At 45.5% G+C, this 11702-nt stretch overlaps 1 protein-coding gene across 1 annotated transcript in view; it reads left to right on the top strand.

The window, feature by feature from the left end:
* The first annotated feature begins 535 nt into the window (after positions 1 to 535).
* The window catches only part of LOC106814723 (mediator of RNA polymerase II transcription subunit 15-like), a 34412-nt gene continuing 23245 nt past the window's right edge, over positions 536 to 11702 (top strand). The window contains exons 1-2 of the mRNA XM_014819069.1: positions 536 to 636; positions 5312 to 5399. Of these exons, the coding sequence (XP_014674555.1) occupies positions 536 to 636; positions 5312 to 5399 (189 nt within the window). The remainder of the gene's footprint in view (positions 637 to 5311; positions 5400 to 11702) is intronic.

Raw genomic sequence — 11702 nt, 5'->3', positions numbered from 1 at the left:
CCGCACGCAAGACTGACCACATTGTTTTCTTCTCCTAACAGCCCATATTGGAAGCCATAGCAGGCTGACCACGATCGCCACCGAACACGGCATTGTGATACGAGAGTGGAGGTGGCGCCGCCTTGGACGAAACGTGATCAGACATACCTGGCCAACGGATGTAGGAAGCGTCACTTTTGTGTGCGGAAATGGAACGGAACGGAATGAAGAGGGTTCTGGTCACGAGAATGTGCTTCCAACTGTTTATGTTAGCGGGCTTCCTTCAGCTGATATATTGAGAGTTAGTGTTTGGACGTGGAATTTGATTGTAGTCTGGAGCAATATGCCTTTAGAGTTTCCTGGTGGCGAGAACTACTGTATTTGTTAGTTGTGTTTTGAGCTGTACTGGATTTGTGAGAGGGACTGTGGAAAACTGTGAGGTTAACCGTCATACCGACGGCACATGAAAAGATGTGACTGTGACACAGTTGAGAGAAAAACATCAAACAGATCAGAAATTTTAGGGAACTGTAAGCAGTAACAATGGAATAGGCCAATGAACACATGGAATGGTCTCATGAACTCATGGAACAGTCCAATAAACCCATGGAACGGTCCCAATAACCCAAAGAGTGGTCCCAATATACCGTGGAACAGGTATAAGAAAATGTGACCTAGTAAATCACAGCATTAAAACTGCAAGGCATGAATCAAAACATTTAGTGAATGACAGATGGATGTAGCAGAGCACACGGATCTACGATATGTATCCAGATGTCGTCACAGGGTTTTATCAAACAGTATTCCAGTATGTCATTCTATGTCATTCTTTAGTATTTAATTCTGTGTGTTAATGCGTTTGTTATGCCGTATTATTTCTATGTTAGTAAGTGTGTTCGTTACACTGTATTTAAGCCCGTGTTATGACATGTTTTAATGTATATGCGTTGTGGTAAATGCATTTTATTTGACGAGACGAAGTTGTATAGAAAATCTATCTATAATATAATGCTTAGGAAATGTAAAGTCTACTTCCACGTGTTTTGCATTTGGCTGGGTGTGTGACGGTCGGTTACTGGACAGCCGATGTTGTTGCTGCAGTGTGAAAGCTTTGTTAGTGAATCATACGTAAATGACTAGTAATCATTGTTCATGTTCAGTTGTGATCATGTGATTGACTGTAACACCGAATCTGTGTATTACTTGCGAATATTTAGTAGGATAAATTGAATTGTTATTATCGTACATTACATGACCATGTAATGATACATTTGTTGACTATGGATTGATTTATTGGAGGCAATCAGTTTGCCATCGAATCGAGGAGATCGAATCGATTCCACGTCTTTTTCGAAGTGCTTTGTGCATTAATAGAAACTCTTCCGATATAAAATTTAAATGTACCATTACGACTTGTAGAATATATTTTTATACGTTTTTGATATCAGCTAGTTTTAAATGCCTATGTGTTCAGTACTGCAGTGCATTTAAGTCCGAGGTGCTGCTTGATGCTTTGCATTATTTTTTTCTCGGAGATAAAATGGATGATACATGATGGATTTTTTTCAGCAGTTGCTAGCAGCCAAATAAATATTATTATCTGGCATTTCCCATTAAATTTAGGCTATTTCCCTGAATTTCGTATTGCCATTACTTGCTATTCTTTGCCATACTTGTATATGAGGTGGTGTTATACAGAAAATGAACATTGTCATAGAAGGGTAGCACGCAGAATTTGACTGGTTCAATTGTTGCTGGTTGTTAAAAAGAAAATAAATGTAAAATAAAAACTTTTCTTTGTTTTTATTTCACTTTTCTGCATCCCCATCGTTACCAAACTTACCACATTTTCTTATGGTAAAAATATTTAAATATATTTTCAATATATTAAATGTGTAATAGCAGTGTAAAGCAGAACAATTGAACAGAACAGTTGTGTTTAAAACTGTGTCGTGGGTGCTGTTATTATAGGCATCTCTCTGCACATACAAAATCCAGAGGCATCGAATAGGTGCCATCACAGCGTTTACTAACATTTGTTAGTGTTTGCAGATCTGATGGTTACGTGTATCACTTATAAGACACTAGGTGGTACTAGTAGGATGATGCTATACTTCTGCTCCCTATCATCTTTTATGGAAGAGAATTGATCTGGTAGACTTAGTAACAATCAGGGACATTTATATAAATGGTTCACCATTTCTGTTGCCTCCATCAGAGCTATCTGAAAGAAGAAAATCATAAATAAATTATATATTCAATTTAAGTATGCAACAGCTGGTAAGTAAATGATGATTGGGTGGGAATAAGTGGCTACATCATTTCTTACTATCCTACTTATAGTTTATGGTATCTGTACAGCAAAGAAGCTATATGTAACAGTATATGGATACATTGTACATGTATCGTATCATTCCTTGCTGTACAGCCGAGAACAATATAAATGTATTATATGTATTATATGTTGTATATATATATAACAATATTATAATTATATATTATATTGTTCTCAGCTGCACAGCAGACGTCTCAATTCCTATGCGAACGGTTACTGGACTGTCCGTCATACTTCAATAAGCCGCTGTAATCAACATAAAGCTTACTGTAAACATAAAGCTTACTGTAAAGGAAAATACACCCGCAGATCAAAAATGAAATAAATTGAGTGAAATAATGTGATTATAATTTTTCCGAAAACACTCAGTTACCAGTGGCAGTGCCAGTGGCAGTGCCAGTGGCAGTACAGACCAAAGGTACAGACTACAGAGTAGAGTACAGAGTACAGTGGTGGAGGTAGTCGATGACGTCATCATGTCGCCGTAGATAGTGCGACCAATAAGCGAACGCGTTTGTGTTTGGAATACTTACGTATTCGTCTACACGCGCAATGATGGCGGATGCACAACAGAGAAATGTTGGCGACCAAAGTTGGCGTACTACGGAGTTACGGCAGAAAGCGAGGGCTCAGATGTAAGCGCGTAATCATAGTGATAACTGATGACGTAAAATATGTACACCCGATTTGGCCGACCGTAACAGGCAGCACTATAGTCACATAATAGTGTAGTAACCGGTAGGATGTTTTACGCTGTACAGTAGGTGTACTGTAGTCTGTAGTCTGTATCATGTACGAATCTATTTCCTAGTAGTAAACACTTGCACATTTGTTTGTAGCATTCATTTAATGCCTAGCCGCTGTGGGTACACGACGACAAGACGCACACTACGCTTAAATAAAACAAAACATAAACATATGTAAGCATTGCCACTAGTAGCTCTAGTACTATAGCCGCTTACATTAACTGCCGCTGGGCTATAGCATCAACCATTACGAATGCTCGGGACCAACTTACTCCAGCCAGTCAGCGGGAACTATGTATTTCCGCATGTGGAGGGGTGGGCGGGTTGTGTTGGTTGTGGTCAAAAACATTGTTGTTGTCAAGTAACAAATTAATAATAGTAATTTGTTCATCTTTCATGACAAAACTAATATTACAATCTCTTTTGATCGCTTAATTTGTTACTTGACAACAACAATGTTTTTTTCCACAACCACCCCAACCCGCCCACCCCTCCACATGCGGAAATACATAGTTCCCGCTGACTGGCGCTGCTGCAGCGCCGCCAGAAATGGCCGTTTGAAGTTCGCAAATCGAATGTTTGTTCACAAGAAATACCGCAAGTATACCATTGCAACGATAGTTAGAGGTTCAATTTTAGTAGCGGCTATAACTTAAGACATATTCATTTCGGATAAGAGGCATTAATTGCCTACCACAGACGTTTTTTTAGCCGGATACATTGGGGATAAGTTGGTCCATTGCATGCCCCATGGGTCGGTCTATAGCCCAGCGGCAGTTAATGTAAGCGGCTATAGTACTAGAGCTATGCCACTAGCTACATCTATGATCTAGCTAAGGCACGAAGGGTCAAGCTTCTCTCCCTTCCTCTTTACTCTTTAGTAAATTACAAATTTGGGGCTTTTTCTACTGCGATCCGCGTGACAGTTGATCTGCCTATTTGATCAACATGTCTCTATCTGTCTTCGATATAGTCCCTTGGACTTTGAAGACTATTATTTATAAATTATGAGGTTACGATATTAACTATGAGAAATTGCTTAGCTTGTCACCAATACGTGACTGCAGCCTGCAATGTCATTTTTGAATGCCAAGTGCTGCGGTTCTATCTGTGTCACTACTGACATTAAAATATGCATGCAGTGTTTCTGTGCCCCTTTTGTTCAGCGCTATTTTTATACGTATTAGGCCTATGTCTTGAATCCACATCATGCACCTCTTATACACTTTTCCTTCCTCATCTCACCCTAACCCTATCCCACTCTATTTCTTGTGTGTGTTCTTCTTCTCTGCTTCACCCTATGCACAGCAGCCTTCCTCTTTGTGTATTCCCTCCTCTCCATTCCCCTCTTCCACCACGACCTCCACCACACCTTGTTCTCTTCTTCAACACCCTGCTTGTCCCCTTGCTTCCTCTGCTGCAAAATACTTACTTATCCTGTGATGTATATTCCTCATCTTTCTATTGCGTCTTCCCTGCCACTTCCTTATCCTTCTGATCTTTATCCTCATTCTATTCGTCCTTTATGCAGACTTAAAATTGTTATGGTAGGAACAGTTTTACTAGGAATTACTGGACATGCCAGTGATTCTGCCTTGAGGACCACAATCTCTAGTTTAGACAATTTTCATAGCAAAATTAAATGGTTAAAAGTTAAATTATTAATAGTAAGAAAAACTAGCAACAGAACACATGCGAATGTCACCATGTCTCAAAGTGACAGTGGACACTAAATTCTTCCGTTCAACATTCTTCACATCAGTATTTACTAATTACATACTGCTTGGCTATATCACTACCAGGGGCATCACAGCCGTAGAGCTGCCGTAGCAAAACGCTACGGGCCCCCAGCCTGAAGGGGCCCCCATACTTTCAAAATAGCCTCAGAATGCTGGAAATAGCATTTTAGAGCGTCTAGATTTCAAAATTTTCGGTGGGATGAGACCCCCCAGACCCCCCCCTTCACACTTCCTACCTCCGGCACTCGGCGCACGGTCCATCAAAAAATATTCATGTTTAGGGCCCCAATTTCATTTTTGCTTACAGGCCCCCAGCCCAAACATGTTGTGACGCCACTGATCACTACAATGGATTTTTTTTGCGCGAGAAGGAATAATTTTGTGTGCTATAAGCCATGTGGATAACTGAGAACATTTCTCAGTCAAGCTGTAGTTATTACATTGAATGCAATGCTGCCTACATATCTATGTGGTATATTAAAACGGCATGCATGTGGTTGTCTTTCTTCCAGTGAAGAGGCTTTGCTGGCATCGAGAAATCCCACGAACAAGAGTGCTCACGACATGGAGACACACGTGTTCAACAAAGCTCAGACCAAGGTAGTTTCACTTGTGTGCAGTTGTAATCACTACTATACGATTGTAATTGTGACCCTTGTGGGTGTGTTGGCACTGTTAGAACTATTATGGTAACACCACAGTCATTGCTATTCTCTATCGTTCGTGATCGTGTAAGAGTGGAATGCAGCAGAATTTTTTATGCTATGGTCATGTGAGTCATGTTTTCATGTCTTATACCAATTCTAGGTTAGTTTGTTACCTAGAGAATGATGTGAAAAGCAAAGATAAAACTTTAAAATGATTCTGCAGAAGTAAAAGTTTACAAAAGTGACGGCGTCTACTGAGAATTGCATTTACTCATTACCCCTTCGATTGGTTCTCTCAGTTGATTTAATTCTTCCAGGGACAATCTCATGTTTCTTTCTTGGTTTTGGCAGCTGTTCGACTTGTTTCCCAACAAACGAGTTCATCAAAACTACAAGGTTTTAATTTGAGTGATAGCTACTACAGGGGTAGAAATTAACTTTTGAACAAGGGAGTCCAACGGACTGGACTCTCTGCTTTCAAAAAGAGGGAGTCCGCAGCAAAATGAGGGAGTCCGTAGTCTGAGGTTCAAATTTAAAGATATTAAAGGGATAGTAGACTCTAGGATTTTACTGCATACAACTGTACTTATTGTATAACAAATTGTCTATACCGACACGTATTTGTTACCAGATACCTAATTTAATTGTTATACTTAATTACGCATCAACGCTACGAAATTTGAACGGTGCCATGATACCCGCGACCGTGCTGCCACCCCGAAAAAGTTGCGTATTTGACAATTTATTTTGCACGTTACATACCGAGGGCAAATTACAAAAGTGCAATTATATTTATACCTAAATGCTATTTAACCGAACGATATTCATTTTATGGCAAATTTATCCATATTATAACTGAAACTATATGTCGTTTATAAGATATTACAATCCTTTTGCTTTTCAATTAATAAATAAGAAACACCCTCGGTCTGTAGCCCTTTGCTGAAAAGTGGTTTTGCGCAAACTTATCAGATCGTGCGCTTTGAGTGGCGCTACCGTCGTTATAATCAAACTGTAGTCGTTAGTTTTAAAACATTTTTTAATAATATTTCTAATGGTGATTGAACCATGAAACTTTTTATGTAGCGTAATTTTAACCTAAATTAACTCAAAATAACCCTAGAATCTAGAGTAAACGATCCCTTTAATAATAACGCATGTGCTTATTTTTAAGATTCATGCAGTTGCACGTCTGCCAAATTATCTTTGGACATTAGCTGAAAAAATACAGTAATTCCGCGAGGCCGTGCTCCGGAACGAACTAGTTCGTATGGCAGAATTTTCAGGGAGTCACACGGACTCCTGCATATGTCAAATCAGGGAGTCCGACAGTAAATCAGGGAGTATTTGACTCCAGAATCGTTAATTTCGCACCCTGTACTATATATAGCCGTTAAATGAGAGGTATTTCTTTTAGCGCTAACAGTGCCAATCTGCCGCGACAGCGACACCTACACGAGGCGGAAATGCGCGTGCGGACCCGAGATACATTCCTGTTTGTTTGCCGTTTTTATAGGAGGAGTACATGGGATTCATAGCTAGACTCATCATCCACTTCAGGGACTTTAATAGTAAGCACCCAGGTAGGCGCTCCAGCCACAAACTTCACGTAGACGCGGTATCGTAACGTCACTGTCAGACAGGTGACGTCCTGGTTACCACGACCTTCCTTGTGCTGATTCTGTGAGTCGTTGCAGTAGGGTAGTTAATTGCAATAATTAGTCGTACACTGTTTTCCCTGTGCGTAATGGTCGTATTGATACACGGTAACTTCATTAAATTACAGTGATTAAATCGGAGTCTTGTAATTTGATGCTTGCATGCGTGGTGGACGTTTCCTCGTGAACACATATCTACCACCTTGTACCTGCCTGTGGTATACAGGCCTGTGAGAATAAATTTCTCGAAATCATTTCACGGTGTTTTGGAAATGGTAGGTCAAATTGTGAAGTCGCATAGTTAGACATAACCAGATGCAAATCTGCCTATTACGAAGGTGACGTCTAACCATGATAGCGTCAGATTCTCAGCTAAGTGTTCCATGTACCTGTAGAATGTGCACGTTACAGAATCCATTTGACTCCTACGGGAGTTTTCCATCTGCTTTAATCTGCCGAATTTCCACCAATATATCTCATTCTGCCCTGACCCCATTCTACCACCCCAATCTCCAGCTTTGGAAAAAAAAACTAGTTATCACATACATCTTAACAATGCTGCCGTAAGTGTCTGGGTCCCCAACATGGTTACGGTGCAGGATAACTGCATTTTTACTCACTAGGTGACTCTGCGGTCTTGGGTTAAATTTTCTTCCCGCTCGGTCCACGCATCCCCCACTGTTCCCCCCGCTCGGTCGCCGAGGCTTGACTCCATGAGAAGTGTGTTGTGAAGAGTGGCCGTGGGGAATCGCTCGCTTGATCGACGACGAAAGATCGTGCAGTCGTCGTCAGCATCGCGCGATGGATGTTCTCCTAGCTATCGCGACAGTCGTACGCGAAGTCCTTCAGTATTGGATTGACCTCGCTCCGCGGGTGGATGGCCCGTGGGGGACGCGCGATATGCCGTTATCGTAGTTTCGAGCGTAAATGCGTGTGTGCTGCAGCGGTGAGCGACGAGCGGGGGCAAAACGCTGTTGGCAGTTTGCCAAGTAGCGTGCTGCCCCCGACCACGGCCCAACCCACGCACGAGGAATATGATAAATCAATGAGGCGATTGACACGAGGAGGTGCTTCCAACTGTTGATGTTAGCAGGCTTCCTTCAGCTGATATATCGAGAGTTAGTGTTTGGACGTGGAATTTGTTTGTAGTCTGGAGCAATATGCCTTTAGAGTTTCCTGGTGGGGCGGAGAGAACTACTGTATTTGTTAGTTGTGTTTTTTGCTGCTCCCTCCCCCCCCCCCGACGGCGGCCCAACCCACGCACCAGGAATATGATAAATCAATGTGGCGATTGAATCCGGTGTTCGAGGTGCAGCGTTTATATAGTTAGCAGGGAAGGAGGCTTCCGTTGCGGAACCACGTTTTTTGTCGACCGTCGATTGTCGTGGTGCCGCGGCAGACGAGCGAGAGTTGCGCGCGCGCGCGTGCGCTGGTGACCATGACAACGCCCGAGGGAGTGCACTCGGTGTGTGCGGGGGGCATCTCATAGTTACAGATGTTTGGATACGTAACAACGGATGATGCTGCCTCTCATGTTGGTGCTGTGTCAGCACTCAAATTTATAAAGCACGCACGCACTCACGCACGCACACACGCACGCACGCACGCACGCACGCACGCACACACACACACATATAATATCACCTAGATATAGCTTTTGAAATTTGGGTGCAATTAAAATACGCAAATTCGATACTATCCCGGGAAATCGGGGATCGGGTTGTATACTTGTAACGTCTAGTAATCCGGCCAGTAATCCCCCCGGGGCAGAAACCCTCCGATGGCTTAGTTAGTCACTAGTGGATCATCACCACATTCGTGGCAACGTAATTGGCATGCTCGCATAGTGGGTGTCGGAAGCGAAGCGCGCGTGCTATACTCGAGGCGATTGCCGAATCTAGTTACACAGTCACTCTGGCTAATTGCGGCATGTAACTACGCGCAAAATTGCAGCGGGTTTTGCGCCCGAAAATTGCCTCATTTGGCTACGGAACGGAAGCTTGCATCCTCCGTGATTGCCATGCCAGCGTACATGCCATCGCTCGCTGCGCCTAGCGATAGATGATTGCCACATATTGCCACATATTGCCACACTCTTAAATAATGTGAGAGCTAGGCAATAAATCATCGCACACGTGAATTGCGAGATGGCCGCGTGTGCGTGCGTAGTTAGTTCGGTGTTAGGCCCGCTGTGTGCGGTTTTTGACCTGTACAAGCGTCTCGTCTTCTCCTTCCTCCACCCTTCTCTCCCTCCTTCCTCCTTCTCTAGTTGCCTACCCCCATCTTTCCCCTTCTTCCCTGCTTCTTGCCCAGGCTACACCATCTCGCTTCTTCTCTTCCCCGCTCCCCCCTGCCACATTTTTGCCCTTCTGCACGCCACCTCTTTCTCCCTACCCCATCCCTCCCGTCTTTCCCACACCTTCTACATTACACCGTCTGTGCACCGCTCTCTGTCTGTCTCTCTGTCTCTCTCTCTCTCTCTCTCTCTCTCTCTCTCTCTCTCTCTCTCTCTCTCTCACTCTCTCTCTCTCTCTACTCTCTCTCTCTCTCTCTCTTCTCTCTCTCTCTCTCTCTCTTTCTCTCTTTCTCCTCACCCTGTGTCTCCTCCTTCCCCTTCCTCCCCCATCTCCCTCTGTATCTCTCTCCTTACCCTGTGTTCTCCTCTTCCTCTCCCTCCCCCTCTCTCTCTTGTTATTGCCTCTTTCTGCGCTGAAGCCCCCCATGAAATCCGCTGCTTCCGCTAAGTGATGTGAAACCTTGTGTCAATCCATGCAAGATTTGGCGTGTGGAGTCTCACAGTGGTCCATTGTGCACGGCGTGCGTTGCGTGTGTGTGTGTGTATGCGTGCCGTGCGTGCGTGCGTTGGTTGTGTGTGTGTGCGTGCGCTGTGTGTGTGGTGCGTGGCGCGATGTTCGTGCGCGGGTGGCGTGTGGTTGTTTGTGGGTTGTGTTGTGTTGGTTCTTGTCGGCCGCGTGCGCTTGGTGCGTGCGTGGCGTGCGTTGCGTGCGGTTTGCGTGTGTGTGGTTTTGTCTGTGCGTGCTAGTTCGCGTGCTCTGCGTCGCGCGGCGTTGCGTGCAGGTTGGTTGCCGGCGTCGTTTGCGGTGGGTTCGTGTGGTGTACGCGCACGTGCTGTGTGTTGTGTGTGTGTGTGTGTGTGTGTGTGTGTGTGTGTGTGTGTGTGTGTGTGTGTGTGTGTGGGTGCGTGCGTGCGTGCGTGCGTGCGTGCGTGCATGCTCGCACGTGCGCACACAGCATTCCTCCTTCGTGTAATCCCGGCTCAGCCTCCTCTACTTTCGCACGAAGAAGGGATCGCATCTTCTTCTCCGGCGAGATGCTTTCCGCCTCCGAAGCCATGCGACGGAAATCACGCGTCTAATCCGTGGTGGTGTGGCGAGAGAGAGATAAGGGAAATTAAGGTGGGAATCAGGAAGGAGAGGGAGGAAAGGACGCGGGAAGGGAGGGGGTGGTGGGAGAGTTGGAAAGAGTGCAGGCAGAGAAGAATGGAGGAGAAGAGGGAGTGCTATGAGAAAGGGAGGGTGGGGAGTGCGAGGGAGGGAGGGAGGCATTGCAGAGAGGGAAGGGGGAGGAGGGGAGTGTGAGGGTGGAGGAATGGAGGGAAGGAATGCGGCGGGTGGGGAAGGGCGGGAGGGAGTGTGGAGAGAACGAGGGAGGGAGGGTGGCGCAAGAGAGTAAGTTCGGAGAGAGCGAGGGAGGGAGGGTGGCACAAGGGAGGGAGTGTGGGAGAGAGCGAGGGAAGGAGGGTGAAGCAAGAGAGAGAGGGGGAGGGTGGTTGGGAGGGGGGAGGGTGGTTGGGAGGGGGGAGTCGCTGTCATGTCTTGTTGTTAATCAATATTTCTATTTTGGCCTCAGCAGCTCTGTTGATCACACCACGTGGGACAGACTCGCCCGTTCGCAGAATCCCTACCACGGGGAGGAAACCTTGCATGACTGACAGAGGAGGCGAGGAGGGGAAGGGTGCATGAGGGAGGAGGCAGGGTGTGGTGCGGCAGAGAAGAGGCGGGGAGGAGAATGGTGTGTGGAGGAGGAGGCGGGGAAGTGTGTGGGAGAGATGATCGTATGAATCGGCAAGGGTGTGGGAGGAAGGGGGCGGGGAGGGTAAGGGTGCATGCGGGAGAAAGAAGGCGGGGAAGGGAAGAAGTCGGAGAAAGGTACGTGTGGGAGGGAAAGGGTACGCTTAGGGAAGGTTAAGTGCAGGAGCTCTCACATCATGACATGCCTACGATGCATCCAGACGAGGAGGCCAGGGAGGGTTGCCAGGGAGAGGGAGGGGGCGGCGTGCTACACTAGGTAGGCAGGCCACGCTGCTGCTATTTAACCGAATGCTATATAGCTGTTGCTGGAGAACAGCCTGCAAAGCCTGTCTTTATTACGTTGAAAACATTAGGACGTAGATCGTGAACTATGGGTTATGTGCGTGCGTGCGTGCGTACGTGCGTGCGTGTGTATGGTGTTCACGGTGCAGATATAACATGGAGGACTCGGGAGCTTACGTGCGGGTACCATAGCCGTCTCAACGCTGAGCCTGGGTGAACGTTCGTAAGCCTATACTGTGTGTGCACCATAGCGCGTCTGTGTTC

Source organism: Priapulus caudatus, unplaced genomic scaffold, assembly GCF_000485595.1.
Source record: "Priapulus caudatus unplaced genomic scaffold, Priapulus_caudatus-5.0.1 Scaffold969, whole genome shotgun sequence".
NCBI lineage: Eukaryota > Metazoa > Priapulida > Priapulimorpha > Priapulimorphida > Priapulidae > Priapulus > Priapulus caudatus.
The sequence above is the reverse complement of the archived record's forward strand: the minus strand, read 5'-3'. Positions and strand labels throughout refer to the sequence as shown.